The sequence below is a fragment of the Capricornis sumatraensis genome, chromosome 7 (genome assembly GCF_032405125.1).
Source record: "Capricornis sumatraensis isolate serow.1 chromosome 7, serow.2, whole genome shotgun sequence".
NCBI classification, from domain to species: Eukaryota; Metazoa; Chordata; class Mammalia; order Artiodactyla; family Bovidae; genus Capricornis; species Capricornis sumatraensis.
This window is the reverse complement of record NC_091075.1, coordinates 7,315,818-7,337,398: the sequence shown is the minus strand read 5'-3', so window position 1 is coordinate 7,337,398 and position 21,581 is coordinate 7,315,818. Positions and strand designations below refer to the sequence as shown.

Genomic DNA, 21,581 nt, shown 5'->3' with positions numbered 1-21,581 from the left:
GGTGGATGAACCTAGAGTCTATTATACAGAGCGAAGTAAATCAGAAAGAGAAAGCCCAATATCGTATATTAAAGCACGTATATGCAAAGACGGTACTGCATGCAGGGCAGCAATGGCGATGAAGACATAGAAAACAGGCTTGGGGACACACGAAGGGGAAGGAGAGGGTGGGACGATTTGAGAGAACAGCACTGAAACATATACATCACCATATGTAAGACAGATGACCTGGGAGAGTTCAATGCAGGAAGCCAGTGCTCTGGGACAACTTAGAGGGACAGGGTGGGGAGGGAGGGGTGTGTGTGCGGGGGGTGGGGTCCAGGATGGGGGGGGAAACACGTGTATCTAAGGCTGATTCATGTTGACGTGTGGCAAAAAATATCACAATACTGTAAAATAATTTTCCTCCAATTAAAATAAATTAATTTTAAAAAAAAGAATAGCATGGAAACATACATTACCATATGTAAAACAGACAGCAAGTGGGACTTTGCTGCGTGACACAGGGCTTTGGGACCACCGAGAGGAGTGGAATAGGGTGGCAGGTGGGAGGGAGGCTCAGGAAGGAGGGGACGCGTATACTTGGGCATGGTTCATGCTGCAGTATAGCAAAGGCCAACACAATACTGTAAAGCAATTATCCTTCAATTTAAAAAAAAGAGAGCAAAGAAAAAAAACATACAAGGAAGCAAAGAGAAAAATACAGCCTATCGTGAAGAAACAGAGCAAGCGGCAGAATCAGATGCAGAAACGACACAGACATTAGAACTATCAGACAAGCACTTTAACAGTGGTTATGGTTACTTTGTTAAAGAATCTACTAGAAAAGGCAGAGAACACGCAAGAATATAGTAGATTTCAACTAAGAGATGGAAACTACAAAAGGGAATCCAGTGGAAATGCTAGAAATAAAAAGCATGGTTTCAAACATGAATTCCTTTGACAGAATCACCAGGCAACTTGACACACTGAGAAGAAGCAATAAACTTGAAGGCAATAGAAATTACCTATTAAAATGACACAGAGTGGGAAAATGGGAAAAAGAAAGCAGAACAAAGTATGTAAGAGCCGTGAGACAATATCATCAACTGGTCTGACATGCATGTAATTGGAGCCCCAGAAGAAGAAAGGAAGTTTGGGCCAGAAGTAATATTTGAAGAGAAAATATTGGCTAAGAATCTTCCAAAAATGATGAAAGACATCAAACTACACAGAAAAGAAGCAAGTTTTTTTTAAAAAAAAAAAAAAAACACATCATATTCAAACTGCTAAAAGCCAAAGAAAACTAGAAAAATCTTGAAAAGTAGAGGGGAAAAAAGAGAATGTGTGAAGAACATAACACTTATATGCTATAACCTCTGGAAAGGAAACTTTCCAGAAATGTTGTAAGTCAAAAAAAGAAATAATTATCATTAATATAATGAGAAAGAAAAAAACCTGTCAATCTGGAGAAGGTATCTTTCAAACACAAATGCAATACTTTTTTTCAGAAAACAAAAACTGAGAAAACTCATTGCCATTAGACTTGTGATACAAAAAATGTTCAAAGGATATGGTTCTCACATAAGGAATGTGATACCACACAAAAACGTAATTCAAAACAAAGAATGATGAGCTCCAGAAACCAAAATAAAGGTAAATAACACAATACGTCTTATTTTTTAATTGCTCTAAAAGATAACTGATGGTATAAAGGGAAAAGAGTAAAAGTGTACTATAAGGTTTGTGACGCATAAAACAGACGAAAATGATGTTATAAAGCATGGGAAGGAGGAACTGGTGCAACAGCTGTTATCTCACTGCCTGTTTGATGCCTGTATCTAATAAACTTGTCAAAATCAATATGCCTTAAACCAAATTCCAGATCTCCCCCCTTCAAATCTGCTCCACCAAAATCTTCCTCATCTCAGTTGCTGGCTGACAATCCAATCTTCCCAATTTTTCAGGCTAAAATCCTTGGAATGATCTTTGATCCTTACCTTTCTTCCACTTTACCTCATCAGCACATTCTGTCTTCAAACTACACTTCCAACATCGCCACCATCTTGGTCTAAACCACCATCATCTCTCACATGGATTACTGCAGAAGAATCCTAACAAGTCTCCTAGTTTACTCTGAGGCTAACTATTCTCAACACAGCAGTCAAAGCAATCCTTGATAAACTCAAGTCAGATCACGTCCCTCCTTGGCCTAAAACTCTGCCGTGGCTTCCTATTCCACTCAAAGTAGAGCCGACAGCTACACAGTAGCCTGAAAGGCCCTTCACGGTCTCTCTTGCCTCTTCTCTTAGTGCACAGCCCCCCGACAAGACCATTCCAGCCTCACTGCTCTCCTTATTCCCTGAACACAGCACGCAAACTCTCATCTTGGGGCCTTTGCTCTAACTGCTGCCTTTCTTCCTCTAGCAATGTTTAGCTCCTTCCCTCCCATCCTTTAAGTCACTGCCTATATTTCCCCTGCTTAGTGAGGATTACCTGGACCAATCACCTATTTAGATTAACATCCAACCACACACCCACACACTCTGCCAAGTCAACAATACCCAGCTCTACTTTTTCTTTTTTTCTGAAGGACTTTCAACATTTTAGCACAGTATAAAATGTTTCTAATTTTTCATTGTCAATTTTCTGTCCTAGCTCCTGTCACTAAAAGGAAAGCTAAGCAAGAGCCAGAATTTCTATTTTGTTCACTGATGCATTCCAAATAGGTGGTACAGATCTTGGCAATAAACATTTCGTGAATAACTGTATAAAGCAAGCCCCAAACAAATGAAAATTACATCATATCCCCCTTATAGAATATGTGATTAAAAATATTAGAGCCAAAGTACATTACTTAGAGGGATCTCTGTAAGTGACTGCTGAAATAGTAGATGATGAAATGAGTTTACTCTTTTCTTGTTCTTGTAAAGTAACTTTATGAAAGAATGTATAGTTATGTGTCTACACTAATGGAAATGAGCATGGATACAGCAGCATTTTATCAGTATGCAGAAAAATAATTTTTGGTCTTTTTTTATGCAAAAGGTATATGGAAAGATCTGAGTTCAGACTCTGATTGATTCCCTTCTTGGGCTATAACCTTCCTCACAATTGGTTTCCTCATCTATAAAACAAGGACAATAACGGCCACCTTGCAGACTTACTGGAGGGCTTAACTGCAGACCACGGGACACCTCTAGTGACTGCTTCTGTCTCTGGCCACTGCCCCAGGGCCTAACAACTGCAGTTGCTCAATAAACATTTGCTGAATTAACTGAAGCTGTTACAGTCACAAAAACGAACCAAATCTGAATCTGTAATGACACCAAGAAATACAAGCCTTCAGTCATTTGTAGAGGGTCAATGTGTGAACACAGAAAAGAGACAGCACAGAGGGCAGGTGTCAGTGGCGACTACCTGATTAGCTTTCACCAGCCCCCAGGAACCATAAGCAAACATCTACCCGCAGAATTTTAGCTGGGCCACAAAGACCCCTTAGGACTTCCTCACAAGAGTCACCTTCTAAGCTGATCAACAAAACACCTTATTCCACAAAACCTACTCTTCTATTAACATTTATGTAGAGAGTTTTCCTCTGTGCTTTCACTTACTTTACTTTTGCAGACCACCCAGATAATGGGTGTTTTCCTCTTTCCCGTGTTTTTCTAGCCCTACACAACTTGCCTGTTTTTGTTTATTTTTAGCTTCCTGTATTTTCACAAATCCAAGATTTAAATATCAGAGATTTTTCTCTTTGGATTTTACCTTACCAAAAGTCTCCACTTACAAAGCCCTCAAAGAGAACCAAGGTGCCTGCCTTGCATGAGAGAGATGGCACCGCAGAAGCAGCAGGAGTCTGTGAGGCAGCTGCGGGTGGCAGGACTCCAGGCAAAGCTCACCTCGGCTTCAGTGTCTTCATCTGTCAGATGAGAATGTGCGAACTGGATTCCCTCGGACATCCTTCTCAACACGATCACTTAGAACGTGATCAGAATCTATTCTTCCTCCTAACTTACACGCGCTCCCTTCCTCTATAAGAGAACCACTCACTCAGGTTTTACTGCATGAATGCCAAACTTGTTGACCTCTGTCAGAATCAACACTGAACACAAGGCAGATGTGTAATGTGGACATTTCACTGGGACCACTAGTTGAGGGTTAATTCACTGCAAAACGATTTCTATAACATAGACAAGAAGAATTACACTTTGGAGCTATGGTAGAGTGTATAATGTGTGTGTGTGCTAAGCCACTTCAGTCATGCCTGACTTTTTGAAACTGTAGCCCACTAGGCTCCTCTGTCCATGGGACTCTCCAGGCAAGAATACTGGAGTGGGTTGCCATTTCCTCCTCCAGAGGATCTTCCAGACCCAGGGATCGAACCCAGGTCTCCTGCATTGGCAGATGGGATTCTCTACCACCGAGCCACCTGGGAAGCCCATGTAGCCTCTAGAAAACTGCAAAACTCAAGGAAGTAAACTCTCTCTTTGGAGCCAGAAGGAACCAGCCCTGACCACCCAGTTTAGATTTATATTGTCCAGAACAGAAAAGAATAAATTTCTCTTGTTTTAAGCCAGATAGTTTGCCACAGTAGCAACAGGAAACTAATACCGTACCTCAGGGCTATCACAACAGACGCAGTTCCATCTGTGGAACCTGTTCACAAGAAGAGCAAAGTTTACCTCTGTTAGTACGTTTCACTCTCTCTCAGCCCTATGAAGTAGACATTGTTACTGTACCCATTCTCAGATGAAGAAATTGAGGCCAAAAGCTGTTGGCCAGTGTGACTCGTTAAGTATTGCCTGGGTGACAGAGTAAATGGTGGACCCATGACACCAATTTCAGTGAGTCTGACCCGACTTTGTGCTCTTAATCACTCTGGAGTTGAATGGTTTGTAGATAGAATTACTAAAAGTAAGACTGAAGCAGTCCTTTAAAGATCAGACCTCCTGACACACCTTATTTCAGACTGAGGAAGTTGGGAGACTGCCCTGGGGTTCATGGGCACAGGAGGCCACTCAGGAACTCCTTGGGCATAAGAGCAGTGATGAGAGGGAAGCAAGCCAGGAACTGAGCTATCCCAGAGGGGGCAATTCACTGCGGCTACTGTGTACCAAGTTAAGGAGACCTCAGCCTCACCAATGCTCTTAACTGCTTCTACCAGAATTAGGGGCCAAATATGAGAAAGATACTATACTCACTTCATTTATATTAAGTCATTTTCCTTTTTTGCTTTTCTTTAGCTTTCCTTTCAGTCTTTAGTTCTTTTTAGAAATACAAACCCTGCTCAGCTATGCTAAGGGCATGCAAGTTAATGAGCTTCTACATATAAAGGAAAACATGTCAGAAGATAAGGTCAGGCAGGCTTTAGCCTGCTAATGAAGAAGGATTGGAAAGGAGAAAAAAATTTAAAGTCTACATTAGGACAACTGAAAATTTTGACAAGTAATCACTGAGGAAATATGTAATCTATAAACTGGGGATAATAGTAAACCCTTGAAGACTGTTACACAACAAAATAACAATGCAAGTGCATAGGAAACAAAAAAAAAGCAGAATTCAAAATGTCTGATTGTGTGTGACAGTCCCAGGCGGGCCTACAGGCTCTAAGGTACAAGGTGATGCTTCAGTGGAAATGTTTAACAACTTCCTCAGTCTGAAATAAGGTATGTCACGAGGTCTAACCTTTAAAAGACTGTTTCCATCTTATTTTCAGTAATTCTACCTACAAATCATTCAACTCCAAACTGACTGAGAGCACAAAATCAGGTCAGATTCACTGAAATTAGTATCATGGGTCCCCCATTTACTCTGTCGCCCAGGCAATACTTAACCAGTCAAACTGGCCAACCACTTTTTGCCTCAATTTCTTCATCTAAGAATGGGTACAGTAACAATATCTACTTCATAGGGTTGAGAGAGAGTAAAACGTACTAACACAGCCAAACTTAAAGTGCTTAATAAAAAGACAATAATAATGTGACCCTATAAATTCAACTCCATAAGGCTTTCTTTGATTTCCCCAGCACTCTCTGATGACTTACTATAACGACCAAGGTTTCTCCCTCTTACCTTTTTAATTAATTTTTTATTGAAGGATAATTGCTTTACAGAATTTTGCTGCTTGCCGTCAAACCTCAACATTTTACATATAGTAAGTTTCCGTGTTACTCTTTCCATACATCTCACCCTCTCCTCCCCCACCCATGTCCATAGTCTATTCTCCAAGTCTGTTTCTCCATTGCTGCCCTGTAAATAAATTCTTCAGTACCATTTTTCTAGATTTCGTATGTATGTGCTAGAATATGGTATTTATCTTTTTTCTGACGAATAGGTTTTAGGTTCATCCACCTCATTAGAACTGACTCAAATGCATTCCTTTTATGGCTGCATAATATTCCATTGTGTATATATACCACAACCTCTTCTTTATCCATTCATCTGCCGATGGACATCTAGGTTGCTCCCACGTTCTAGCTATTGTAAATAGTGCAGCAATGAACAAGGGGATACATGTGTCTTTTCCAGTTTTGGTTTCCTCAGGGTATATGCCTTGGAGAAGGCAATGGCACCCCGCTCCAGTACTCTTGCCTGGAAAATCCCATGGGCAGAGGAGCCTGGTGGGCTGCAATCCATGGGGTCGCTAAGAATCCGACACGACTAAGCAACTTCCCTTTCACTTTTCACTTTCATGCATTGGAGAAAGAAATGGCAACCCACTCCAGTGTTCTTGCCTGGAGAATCCCAGGGACAGGGGAGCATGGTGGGCTTCCATCTATGGGGTCGCACAGAGTCAGACATGACTGAAGCAACTTAGCAGCAGCAGCAGCAGCAGGGTATATGCATAGGAGTTGGATTGCTGGGTCATACAGTGGTTTTATTCCTAGTTTTTAAGGAATCTCCATACCCTCTTCCATAGTGGCTGTATCAATTTACATTCCCACCAACAGTGCAAGAGTGTTCCCTTTTCCCCACACCCTTTCCAGCATTTATTGTTTGTAGACTTTTTGATGAGGGTCATTCTGACCAGTGTGAGGTGATATCTCATTGTAGTTTTGATTTGCATTTCTCAAATAATGAGCAATGTTGAGCTTCTTTCCATGTGTTTTTAACCGTCTGTATGCCTTCTTTGCAGAAATGTCTGTTTAGGTCTTTCTCCCATTTTTTGATTGGGTTGTTTTGTTTTTCTGGTATTGAGTTGTATGAGTTGCTTGTATATTTTGGAAATTAAACCTTTGTCAGTTGTTTCATTTGCTATTATTTTCTTCCATTCTGACGGCTGTCTTTTCACCTTGCTTACAGTTTCCTTTGCTGTGCAAAAGCTTTTAATCAGGTCCCACTTCTTTACTTTTGTTTTTATTTCCATTACTCTAGGAAGTGGGTCATAGAGGATCTCGCTTTATGTCATTGAGTGGTCTATGTTTTCCTCTAAAAATTTTATAGTTTCTGGTTGTACATTTAGGTCCTTAATCCATTTTATCTTTGTGTATGGTGTTAGAAGGAGAAGGCAATGGGACCCCACTCCAGTATTCTTGCCTGGAAAATTCCATGGACAGAGGCGCCTGGTGGCCTACAGTCCATGGGGTAATGAAGAGTCACACACGACTGAGTGACTTCACTTTCACTTTTCACTTTCATGCACTGGAGAAGGAAATGGCAACCCACTCCAGTATTCTTGCCTGGAGAATTCCACGGACGTAGGAGCCTGGTGGGCTGCCATCTATGGGGCCGCGCAGAGTCAGACACGACTGAAGCGACTTAGCAGCACCAGAAGCATGGTGTTAAGTGTTCTAATTTCATTCTTTTACATGTAGCTATCCAGTTTTCCCACTTCCATTTATTGAAGAGGCTATCTTTGCCCCATTGTATATTCTTGTCTCTTCTGTCATAAATAAGGTACCCATAAGTGCATGGGTTTATCTCTGGGCATTCTATCTTGTTCCACTGGTATATATTTCTGTTTTTGTGCCAGTACCATACTGTCTTGATGACTGTAGCTTTGTAGTATAATCTGAAGTCAGGAAGCTTGATTCCTCCAGCTCCATTCTCCTTTTCCAGACTAAAAATTACTGTAATTCTGTAAATTCTGTTGCCTAAAGCAGTGCCCAGAAAAATCAATCCATATAAACAGTGTAAATTTGGACATGTGATACATAAAAAATGCATTTTTTAAGATTCTGTACTGTATTTCCATTTTCCCAACAAGGCTATAAGTCCCAGAGTATGGAAAAAGAAACTCTTTTATCAATACTGCTTAGTGCACTGTCCTATTTGAATTCGATGCTTAGCCAGGGTTGGTTGCTTTTGATGAACTTTTACCAACATATTCTACAACTGAAAGTACCATTTCCAACATAGTAGACTTCACATGAGAGCAAATGGCACCAAGACAAGTTGGCACCAACTGGTCAAGCCAAAAACTGAGTCATCCTCGATTCTCCTTCAATAATGAGCCTCATTCAACCCACTGAAAGATTCTAGTTGGTTTTATTTTAACCTCTAAACAATACCTCGAAGCCAAACAATTTCCTCTATCCTCAGTTCAACCCTAGTTCAGGCTCACTTGCATATTTCCCTGCATATTCTTCTAGCTAGCTCAGCTCCTTCATGTTTCATGCAGATGTCAACTCCTCTGAGAGGTCTTCCCTCCCAGCATGCCTAAAGTAGGAGGCTCCACCTCTATCCACTCCCTAATGCAACATTCTGTTTTCAGGTTTCACTTAACACATGCTGTAATTATTTTGGAAACTTTCCCTTCTGTACCTGCTTACTGCCTCTCTTCCCACACAAAAAAAACAAGCTCCAGGTGAACAAAGACCTTGCCTTTTCTGCCAACCTATATATCCCCAAGACCTAGTACAGTGCCTGCCACAACTGAAAGATTAAATGACTGGAAATCAGAACAGAAGAAAGGAAAATCAACAGCCTGCAACAAACCTCAAGGAAACAAAGACTGGTAGTGGTATATTTGCCACCCTAACCCTATGCATAAAATCACAGAATCTGAGAGCTCAAAGAAATATTATTTACCTTTCCACTTTTTGAGTACAAACACAATATCAAACACAACACTCTCTGGTTAATCACATGATCTGGCAATGGAAAATATAGTCATGATATAAAAAATGCATTGCAGTGAGCTGTAACATAACTTTTTTATTGTATGTTTACTTACTGTATTAGCTTTGAATACCTAACATTAACTTTAATCTGCATAGTAACTTAGAATTTTACATCTTTTTTGCAACATCAAAAGGTTCACAAGATTAACATTTCGCAAGCACTTAGAACAGGGTCTGACAAACTAACGTGTTAAATTTACTTTTTCTTATTACACTTTTCATTAGGAAACTGCAATGAGTACAGTGTGAATGAACTCAGGCCTCTCTTTTCTACTCTAGGACTTTCCAACAGACTCACATCCATTCTTTCTCTCAAAAGCAATAATGGCTCACATAGAAATATCTAACAAATGACCCTCTCTTCATTCAATCTCTAATTTCCATAATGGTAAGAAAAGGGGCTTTCCAGGTGGCTCAGCAGTTAAGAATATGCTTGCCAAGCAGGAGACAAAGCTTTAATCCCTAGGTCTGGAAGATCTTCTGGAGAAGGAAATGGCAAGCCACTCCAGTATTCTTGCCTATTAGGCTCCTCCGTCCGTGGGGTGGCAAAAGAGTGGGACACGACCTAGCGAATAAACAACAAAAGGAAAGGACATTCCATAATGGCCAAAAAAGATCATTTCTTCTTCTTCTTGTCATTTTATACACTTTATAGCAAAAAAAAAAAAAAAAAAGAGGGCGGGGGATACTGCAGCAGCAGTACCAAGCCTACAAAAACAAGAAATCTCCCAAGGAAAAAAGTAGGAGAACAAAGGTGGAACCAGGGTATTAGGTGACTTGGCTGCAGAGACCCCCTCCCGCATACTAGGAAACATGGCACAAAAAGGGATGGGTCTAGAAAAGGATTAAAGGATCCAATTAGCAAGGGAATTCCAGATCAGTGTGATGGATGCACTGCAAGTAGAAAGTCTAGCAAAATCCCCCAGTATCAGTACAGGTCTACAGTAAGATTCTCTGCAATCAACACGTGACTTAAATTGCAAATTTTTAAAAAATCACCATTGCAACGAAAAGAAAAAAATACTTAGGAATATATCTACCGAAAGAAACTAAAGAACTATACACAGAAAACTATAAAACACTGGTGAAAGAAATCAAAGAGGACACTAATAGATGGAGAAGTATACCATGTTCGTGGATCGGAAGAATCAATATAGTGAAAATGAGTATACTACCCAAAGCAATTTACAAATTCAATGCAATCCCTATCAAGCTACCAGCCATATTTTTCACAGAACTAGAACAAATCATTTCAAGATTTGTATGGAAATACAAAAAACCTCAAATTGCCAAAGCAATCTTGAGAAAGAAGAATGGAACTGGAGGAATCAACTTGCCTGACTTCAGGCTCTACTACAAAGCCACAGTCATCAAAACAGTATGGTACTGGCACAAAGACAGACATATAGATCAATGGAACAAAATAGAAAGCCCAGAGATAAATCCACACACATATGGACACCTTATCTTTGACAAAGGAGGCAAGAATATACAATGGACTAAAGACAATCTCTTTAACAAGTGATGCTGGGAAAACTAGTCAACCACTTGTAAAAGAATGAAACTAGATCACTTTCTACCACCACACACAAAAATAAACTCAAAATGGATTAAAGATCTAAACGTAAGACCAGAAACTATAAAACTCCTAGAGGAGAACATAGGCAAAACACTCTCCGACATAAATCACAGCAGGATCCTCTATGATCCACCTCCCAGAATTCTGGAAATAAAAGCAAAAATAAACAAATGGGATCTAATTAAAATTAAAAGCTTTTGCACAACAAAGGAAAATATAAGCAAGGTGAAAAGACAGCCTTCTCAATGGGAGAAAATAATAGCAAATGAAGCAACTGACAAACAACTAATCTCAAAAATATACAAGCAACTTACGCAGCTCAATTCCAGAAAAATAAACGACCCAATCAAAAAATGGGCCAAAGAACTAAATAGACATTTCTCCAAAGAAGACATACGGATGGCCAACAAACACATGAAAAGATGCTCAACATCACTCATTATTAGAGAAATGCAAATTAAAACCACCACAATGAGGTATCACTTCACACCAGTCAGAATGGCTGCGATCCAAAAATATGCAAGCAATAAATGCTGGAGAGGATGTGGAGAAAAGGGAACCCTCCTACACTGTTGGTGGGAATGCAAACTAGTACAGCCACTATGGAGAACAGTGTGGAGATTCCTTAAAAAATTGCAAATAGAACTACCTTATGACCCAGCAATCCCACTGCTGGGCATACACACCGAGGAAACCAGAATTGAAAGAGACACATGTACCCCAATGTTCATCACAGCACTGTTTATAATAGCCAGGACATGGAAACAACCTAGATGTCCATCAGCAGATGAATGGATAAGAAAGCTGTGGTACATATACACAATGGAGTATTACTCAGCCGTTAAAAAGAATTCATTTGAATCAGTTCTGATGAGATGGATGAAACTGGAGCCGATTATACAGAGTGAAGTAAGCCAGAAAGAAAAACACCAATACAGTATACTAACACATATATATGGAATTTAGAAAGATGGCAGTGACGACCCTGTATGCAAGACAGCAAAAAAGACACAGATGTGTATAACGGACTTTTGGACTCAGAGGGAGAGGGAGAGGGTGGGATGATTTGGGAGAATGGCATTGAAACATGTATACTATCATGTAAGAATCGAATCACCAGTCTATGTCTGACGCAGGATACAGCATGCTTGGGGCTGGTGCATGGGGATGACCCAGAGGGATGTTATGGGGAGGGAGGTGGGAGGGGGTTCATGTTTGGGAATGCATGTAAGAATTAAAGATTTTAAAATTAAAAAAAAATCTTCAAAATAAATAAATAAATAAAATTAAAAAAAAAACAATTATTATGCAAGCATCAGTTCAATTCAGTTGCTCAGTCATGTCTGACTCTTTGTGACCCCATGGACTGCAGCACAGCAGGCCTCCCTGTCCATCACCAGCTCCCGGAGTTTACTCAAACTCACGTCCATTGAGTCAGGGATGCCATCCAACCATTTATCCTCTGTCATCCCCTTCTGCTCCCGCCTTCAATCTTCCCCAGCATTAGGGTCTTTACAAACGAGTCAGTTCTCACATCAGGTGGCCAAAGTATTGGAGTTTCAGCTTCAACATTAGTCCTTCCAATGAATATTCAGGAATGATTTCCTTTAGGATGGACCAGTTGGATCTCCTTGCAGTTCAAGGGACTCTCAAGAGTCTTCTCCAACACCACAGTTCAAAAGCATCAATTCTTCAGCACTGAGCTTTCTTTAGAGTCCAAGTCTCACATCGATACATGACTGCTGGAAAAACCATAGCCAAAAGCCTCCTGATGAAAGTGAAAGGGATAGTGAAAAAGGTCGCTTAAAGCTCAACATTCAGAAAACTAAGATCATGGCATCTGGTCCCATCACTTCATGGGAAATAGATGAGGAAACAGTGGAAACAGTGGCAGACTTAATTTTGGGGGGCTCAAAAATCACTGCAGATGGCGACTGCAGCCAAAAAATGAAAGACGCTTACTCCTTGGAAGGAAAGTTATGACCAACCCAGATAGCATATTAAAAAGTAGAGATATTACTTTGCCAACAAAGGTCCATCTAGTCAAGGTTATGGTTTTTCCAGTGGTCATGTGTGGATGTGAGAGTTGGACTATGAAGAAACCTGAGCGCCAAAGAATTGATGCTTTTGAACTGTGGTGTTGGAGAAGACTCTTACGAGTCCCTTGGACTGCAAGGAGATCCAACCAGTCCATCCTAAAGGAGACCAGTCCTAGGTGTTCATTGGAAGGACTGATGCTGAGGCTGAAACTCCAATACTTTGGCCACCTCATGCGAAGAGTTGACTCATGGAAAAGACCCTGATGCTGGGAGGAATTTGGGGCAGAAGGGTACAACAGAGGATGAGATGGCTGGATGGCATCTCCGACTCGATGCACATGAGTTTGGGTGAACTCCAGGAGTTGGTGATGGACAGGGAGGCCTGGCGTGCTACAATTCAAGGGGTCGCAAAGAGTCGGACACGACTGAGCAACTGAACTGAACTGACTAGAGGGACCTTTGTTGGCAAAGGAATGTCTCTGCTTTTGAATATGCTGTCTAGGTTGGTAATAGATTTTCTTCCAAGAAGAAAGCGTCTTTTAATTTCATGGCTGTAGTCACCATCTGCAGTGATTCTGGAGCCCAAGAAAATAAAAGCCTGTCACTGTTTCCACATCTATTTGCCATGAAGTGATGGGACCAGATGCCATGATCTTAGTTTTCTGAATGTTGAGCTTTAAGCCAGCTTTTTAACTCTCCTCTTTCACTTTCATCAAGAAGCTCTTTAATTCTTCTTCGCTTTCTCCCATAAGAGTGGTGTCATCTGCATATCTGAGGTTATTGATATTTCTCCTGGCAATATTTCTCGTGATTCCAGCTTGTGCTTCATCCAGCCCAGTGTTTCTTATGATGTACTCTGCATGTAAGTTAAATAAGCAGGGTGACAATATACAGCCTTGACATACTCCTTTCCATATTTGGAACCAGTTTGTTGTTCCATGTCCAGTTCTAACTGTTGCTTCATGACCTGCATACAGATTTCTCAAGAGACAGGTCAGGTGGTCTGGTATTCCCATCGCTTGAAGAATTTTCCAGTTTGTGGTGATCCACACAGTCAAAGGCTTTGGCATACTCAAAAAAGCAGAAATAGATGTTTTTCTGGAACTCTCTTGCTTTTTCGATGATCCAGTGGATATTGGCAATTTGAACTCTGGTTCTCCTGCCTTTTCTAAAACCAGCTTAAACATATGGAATTTCACAGTTCACATATTGCTGAAGCCTGGCTTGGAGAATTTTGAGGATTACTTTATTAGTGTGTGAGCTGAGTCCAATTGTGTGGTAGTTTGAACATTCTTTGGCATTGCCTTTCTTTGGGACTGAAACACTGAACTTTTCCAGTCCTGTGGCCACTGCTGAGTTTTCCAAATGTGCTGGCATATTGAGTGAAGCACTTTGACAGCACTGTCTTTTAGGATTTGAAATGGCTCCACTGGAATTCCATCACCTCCACTAGCTTTGTTCGTAGTGATGCTTCCTAAGGCCCACTTGACTTCACATTCCAGGATGTCTGGCTCTAGGTGAGTGATCACACCATCATGATTATCTTGGTCGTGAAGATCTTTTTTGTATAGTTCTTCCGTGTATTCTTGCCACCTCTTCTTAATATCTTCTGCTTCTCTTAGGTCCATACCATTTCTGTCCTTTATTGGGCCCATCTTTGCATGAAATGTTCCCTTGGTATCTCTAATTTTCCTGAAGAGATCTCTAGTCTTTGCCATTCTATTATTTTCCTCTATTTCTTTGCACTGATCACTGAGGAAGGCTTTCTTATCTCTCCTTGCTATTCTTTGGAACTCTGCATTCAAATGGGTATGCTCCTGCTGCTAAGTCACTTCAGTCATGTCCAACTCTGTGTGACCCCATAGACGGCAGCCCACCAGGATCCCCCATCCCTGGGATTCTCCAGGCAGGAATACTGAAGTGGGTTGCTATTTCCTTATGCAATCAAATGGGTATATCTTTCCTTTCATCCTTTGTTTTTCGCTTCTCTCCTTTCCACAGCTATTTGTAAGGCCTCCTGAGACAGCCATTTTGCTTTTTTGCATTTTTCTTGGGGATGGTCTTGATTCCTGTCTCCTGTACAATGTCACGAACCTCCATCCATATGTTCTTTAGGCACTCTATCAGATCTAATCCCTTGATTCTACTTCTCACTTCCACTGTATAATCGTAAGGGATCTGATTTAGGTCATACCTGAATGGTCTAGTGGTTTTCCCTACTTTCTTCAATTTAAGTCTGAATTTGGCAATAATAACATGCAAGTATACATGTTATAAAAGTGTACTAAAACATCTATAACTTCCAACTTAAAAACCTAAAATAAGATTCCAAAATTTGTTCAGAATAAAGAACAACAGACTTTTAAGTAAGATCCTTAATATAGCTGCTAAAATATTTTTTTTCTCAGATCCTTTGAGATCTGACTCCAGAGTTCTACCTAATACAAGGTAACCTGAAACGTATTTAAGCATCAGAAAACTATATGCAAACAGGTAAGGGATGCACCGATATTCAGCTTTAGCTTTACAGCACAGCTAAAATCTGCCATTCAGCTTCAGTTTTAGACCTGTTTTTGGAAGGCAAGGAGCTGAAACCTACAAGGTCATTTTTGGCGTCAATGAACTTGCCCATGATCAATTACCTTATGACTGACTATCTTGTGATCACAACTAAACTTTGTCACTAACAGTGTATCATTTGAACTTATTGCAAACATCTGCAGATTCACTTGAAATACAGGTTAAGAATTCTACTTATGACCTAGATGAAACCATGTGTTTTACATGTTGAAGTTACATAAACCAAGAAAACATAAGTATCTGTAAGTACTGCTGTAATGTATAATTTTGGAAGCTGTTCACTCTACACCACAAAATAATTTAAAACTTCCAAATAAGTTAATTCTTGGAAAAATAATTTGGAATAAAAATATCAAAAGAACATATATCAGCCAGCTCTTTCTAGAAATCTTAGTAAAGCAAAATAAGAATAATTTAATAACTCTAATATTTCTACAATTTTAGTATATTACTAGATGCCTGGGTCGGGAAGATTCCCTGGAGAAAGAAATGGCAATCCAGTCCAGTATTCTTGCCTGGAAAATCCCATGAAGAGAGGAGCCTGGTGGACTACAGTCCATGGGGTCGCAAGAGTCGGACACGACTTAGCAACTAAACCACCACCATTAAACTAATGTTTAAGAACTATGCTTTTTAAGTACTTACATTCAGTCCTGAGACCTTAAAAAAAAGTCCACTTGGGAATTTTCATTTCTTGTGAGAAAATTAAAAATAGAATCTCAATCTGTGAAAGAGCAGAAGTTTACCATTTTGGCAAAAACACCTATCCAGATAAAGGGCTGACACCTGCTTTTCACCTTGGAGCATTCTCCCACTCTATTTAAAAGAGAAAATAGGGGGTTTATCACTCCCAATTTTACCCTGGGTGTTACTTACAGCCCCTGCTGTCAATGAAGGCCTTCTGAAGCACCTTCCTTCACCTGCTCCTTAGGTGAGGGGGTGGGAAAACTCATACTCAAATGAAAGACATCCCTGTGTCTCAGGTGCATCTTGCGAAGCTCCTTTAGCCCACCTTCACAGAACAAACATGCTCTCGCCCAAACCTCACCCCGAACAAAGTCGGGGTGACGGGTGCTGGGAAGATGGCAGAAAAAGACCTGAAAACAACATGGGCTTTGGACCAAGAAGCAAGGGGTGGCAGCCTAACTCACTAACTCAGAAGGAAATTTAACCTCCAAGTCCTTCTGTTCTCTCCTCTCCTGCACGCAGATTGACTGTTCTCGCAGGAGTGTTACGCCAGTGAAGCTACCAACAGAGATAACAGCAGCACGTGTGGGCCCTAGCACCAAGTAGCTACTCAGTAAACGCTGGCTCTCACTGTCCTGCGCACTTCAGCGCTGCCTCCTCGGTTTCAGATATTACCTATCCTCCGGAATGGCAGCTGTTAACAGTCTCAGCAGATACAAAGTCTTGGTATTTTCCCGTAATCTCTCCTCCTAAGCGTTTCCTTTCAACCTCCAGCATTTCCAGTCCATTCCCTGACGCGAACTGCCATGTGCTGGTCCTACTCACGTGTCTCTAAACTTCTGGAAGGAGAGAGGGAGAAAAATCCAGAAAAACTGAGAGAAAGGGGCCGAGATTCATACATTATCTAGACGGCACCTCCCAGAACTCACATTACACATTTTGAAAAGAGGGTAAGAACTGCTGGATGCCAGAATGAGATGCTGAGGCCTGCGGTAACGCGGCGCTGTGGGCAGCGCCCCCACCCCCATCCATCCCCACCGGGGAAGCGAGGCGTCTCTGGTCACATTTCCACATCCTGAAGCAAGAAAGGCGGCGGAGCTGCGTGCGCGCCCGAGAGACAGCCGCCCGCGCGTGCCTCTGCCAGCGCCAGGACAGAGCCCCCCGCCGGGGCCGAGGCGGAGGAGGCAGCATCCCGCCTCACTTCCTGCAGCGGAGGAAAGACATCTTGCCGCAGGGAGGCCGGCGGCGGAGCGCGCCCCGCCGCACCTACGTGGCGCCGCCGGCTCGGGAGGACTGGGGCTCGGAAGCCGCCCCGCCGGCCCGGCTCCCCGCGGGGCTCCCGCAGAGAGGCGACGCGCGCGGAGCCCGCGGGCGCGGCTGAGGGGCGCGCGGCGCGGCGGGAGCGGGCGCGCGCGGGCCGCCGCCGGGTCACCCACCTTCCTCACGCGGCGGGCCGTGTAGAGCCCCATGCCGTCCTGAACGCGGGAGGACTTCAGGGAGAACCTGTCCGGCACGTACATGCCCAGCATGCTGCCGCCGCGCCGCCGCCGCCCTCAGCGCCGGCACCGGGGAATTGGGGTGCCGGGGCGGCGGGGAGAGGCCGGCGGGCAGGAGGAAGTGGAGCCTCCCTCCCAGAATCCCCACCTCCCGCCGACTCCAGGATCCCCCGCGGCCCGGCCCCTCCTCGTCCCGGGTCCGGCTCGGCCGCGAGCGGCGGAGGCCGCGGCTGCCACGGCGGGCGCGGGGGCGCGGGGACGCCGCGGGCGGACGCCGCGCGCTGATTGGCCCGAAGTTAGCGGCCCGCACCCGCGCGCGGCGCGGAGCCTTGAACCCGGAGGCCGGGGAGCCGAGCCGCCCGCGCGCGCGCTGCGCCCGGCTGGTGGGCGACGTGCCCGCCCTTCTCTGGCCTCTGGGGTTCGACTCTGAACTAGTGCTCCCAGTTCAGGGGGTTTTACACTCTTCAGCTGCAAAACTAAATGGGTCTTGACAGAGCTGGGGCCAGCCTCCGAAACAACTTTACAAGTTTCAGACCGAAGGCATACTTACTGCCTCACTACTGAGAGCAGTCCCTGAGCTCTAGGCAGTTTCAACCCTTTTACTTGTGAGGTCCGCATCTTTGGATTACTTCATGCTTATTTCAGAGGCTTAAACTCCTAGGGGACTAATAAATACGTTGATTAACGTTCAGAGACAAGAGGGTATGCGCAGCCTGCAAGTAATCCATTTCAAGTTAACTCGAAATTTGTCGTGAACAATTGAAGTAATATTTAAATCCAGTAGAAATTAGTTCTGTTATGGTGTCCTAATCCCTGGGAATTTCTTACACTTCCAAAGATAAACTATCCCCGCGTCTTCTCCTCCTGGAAAATCACCAGACCAATTGCAGATTTTCAGTCAAAATGTGAGATGGGGGAGATAAAAGGGAGTGACCAAACAATAGAATCTGGAATTTCGACCGTAAATTAACAAGTCTTCTTTCAGTGTTTTTAATAAAGTTAGTAGATACTGCAGTGGCATTCAGAATTTCAAAAGGATGTTTGTTTCTTCAGGAGGAACTGGAATCTCTCTTCTCATTTCTCTGGATATTCTTGATCATTTTCCACACTGGGTTCTTTTCTCGGAAAGTATTTGATGTTCTCAATAAATATTGTTTCTTATAAACCGATAAAATAATAACAATTTTGACAAAATTAAAAGGCACACTGTTAAGAAAAATTCATCTGAACACATTTAAAAATCTTATTGGCTTTATTCAACCATTCATGAGTTAGACAACATCCACTGTGACTGAAAGAAAGGAGCTCCGAGGACCTATACAAAATGAAAGGCTTCTATAAGCAGAAGGGCTTAGGAACAACAAAGTCATACCAGGCAAAAAACGGATTGACTATTGAAAGGTATCTTTCTTTTAGGGGATGGTTGGGGTCTATTAGGCATATCACCTAAACTAATGCTGATCAAGCACCTACCTATTGGCTGGCCAAAGCTCCCATTTTCTAGGAAAGCCAAAATTTGGGATTGTCTCAGTTTTGATGGAGAATTTAGTATAAGGAACTCAATTTGGGGCCTGTTGTCATGTTTTTAGCAACACAGGTAGAAATGATTCCTGTCTTCTAGGCTAAGGAAAACTTTGGAACATAAACAGTTCTAATTTCCTAAGTAGGAGAATTTTATTAAAGTTCAGAAAAAGGTTTTTGAAAAAGGATTAAGAAAATCATGTTAATAGTGGTATTTGGAAATTTTAAAGAATTAATTATGAAGAAAAAATAAACCGAAGGGTAGGTGGCTAGGGCTGAGAAGAACAAATGCCTTAATCATTCTCTGAGTTCTGATCTCTTTGACTTACCATTGACGATATCTAACTTTTCATAGGGGTATGTGAATTAACTTGGGCTTCCAAGATAGCACAGTAGTAAAAAATCCGCCAATGCTGGAGACTGAGGGGCGGGGTTCAGCCCTGTCCCTGGGTTCAGAAGATCCCCTGGGGGAGGAAATGGCTACCCACTCCAGGACTCTTGCCTGGGAAATTCCATGGAATGCGGAGCCTGGCAGGGTACAGTCAACAGAGTCACAGAGTCAGACACAACTGAGTACACACATATCAATAAATAAAGGAAGTTTGGGGGAAATTTGAAATTAGACGGCCTGGAAGCATGTAATATTGGTTACTAAATATGTCTTGATTAAAAGTCAACTCTGAGGGACTTCCCTGGTGGCCCAGTGGCTAAGTAAGACTCTGTGCTTCCAATGCAGGGGGCCCAGACTCGATCCTTGGTTGGGGAACTAAAGATACCATGGGTGCTGCTGTGAAGACCAGGTGCAGCCGAATAATTAAATAATAAATAAAATAAATAGTTTTTGAAAAGTTAATTCTGAGGATAATCCGAGATTTTCTAATTAGTCATTGGTGAGCTGAAAATCCATTTGTTGTTTGTTCCTCAAAGAATCTGGACTAAGTAGGTTTTCCAGGAGTCCGTTCAGCCAGAGCAGGTCCACTGAAACCAGCGGGAACCAGACCACAGTCCAGAGGTATCCTGGCACGTTCCCCGGGGCACTCACTCCCTGTCATACACAGCCTTTCAGCCCTGACCCTCAGGCTATCGCGGCTCCTCTGCCAGATGCTCTACTGTGTCTCTTTGGGCACAGAAGCTTCCACGGTTTCTGATCACTAGAGAGAAAAAGAAAAGTTTCCTGGACTTAGCCTCGTATCAAAGTTCTCCGATGTAAGCCTCATTCACTGATGACCCATACCCTGGCATAGCTCCCGTTTAATTGCTGCTGCGTTTCTGGGGGAACCAAGTCTTCATCTTGAGAATGCTCATCTTTCCGAAAGTAGCTATCTTTACTAATTAGGAAACAATAAAAAATAAATTAGTTTGTAAAGATAAATCTGAGATTAATAAAATGAGAAATTTTCTGGATCATCTATGAATCTCTATCAGAGATTTTGTTACAGCTAATACAAACAGTATATTTCATTAAAGCATGGAGTGTTCTTTTTATCTGTTTGTTGGATTTTTCTGAAGATCCACTACGTAAAACACAGAAACCAGAAACAAAAGCTCTTAAAAATAATCTATCTTACAACACATAAAAAGGGATACATATTTGCCAAATCAAAATGAACAATACTGACCGGAAATTTGATTTTGAAGCCCTTAAGACAGTAGCGGTAGAATGAGTCATTTCTTTAAGCTTTTAAAGCTAGAAGATGACCTTTCAATATTGTCTTTGAAAAACGGGAAATTAAAAGTCTGCTTTATATCAAGAGTGTAAATCCAGTCTTAAAAAAATAAAAAAATAAAAAAAACTACACAATCTTGACACAGAGAAATGACTCCAAATAAGTTTTTCCTTACTTTCAAATTTGTTTTTGGAGGACATTTTTTTCATTGGTATGCCTAAATAAAGCTCTAGTTTTTTAATTCAAACTTGTATACAGGTGCAAGCCTTGTTCTTTTGCTACAGGGGGGAGACTTAAATTATAATTCTGTAATAGTTAATTATTTTACCACACATACTATAAAATCTTTTCATTGTGTCTCAGTTATTAATTACTATTACCAACTCTCGTGATAGATTAAAAGCCTGATAGAAAAAAATACTGAAGTTTGTTTATCTTTTGTCTCCTTGGAGTCAGAAGGATTGTAGTGAATGACTATAAAACCAAGTTGCCTGAGCAGAAAAGAATAAAGATATATTTTTTGCGACTCAAAAACAAAAAGAAAAAAAATCTTTAAAATCTAGAGTTTGGTTGCTGGATTCCTGCTCTGAAACCATCCTTTCCATAGCATTGATTCCATAGTCACAAGAGTGCCATGAAAAGATGACACTGAAACCTGAAAATGTCTGCCCATTAAATTTTCTTTCATCTCTTGCTTTTGAATGATGACAGCAAAGATTTGTATGCAGTACCAGAGAAGAATCATAAAATTTTTATTTGTATGCAGTACCGGAGAAGAATCATAAAATTCTTTGATTAGAAGGAACCTAGAAGTTGTTGGGACTAGAGTGAGCGATGTTGTAAAAAGAAAAGCCAAAGGACAAATCAGTGGTCATCTCAGCCACCCCCAAAAATAGGTGCTATTCATG

General features: G+C 41.9%; 1 protein-coding gene across 3 annotated transcripts in view; it reads right to left on the bottom strand.

Moving 5' to 3' along the window:
- The window catches only part of PRDM5 (PR/SET domain 5), a 262,625-nt gene extending 245,088 nt beyond the window's left edge, over positions 1-17,537 (bottom strand). For all 3 annotated transcript variants that reach the window (XM_068975244.1, XM_068975245.1, XM_068975246.1), the window contains exon 1: positions 17,426-17,537. In XM_068975244.1, the coding sequence (XP_068831345.1) occupies positions 17,426-17,518 (93 nt within the window). In that variant the 5' untranslated portion in view covers positions 17,519-17,537. The remainder of the gene's footprint in view (positions 1-17,425) is intronic.
- Between the last annotated feature and the right edge of the window lie 4,044 nt (positions 17,538-21,581).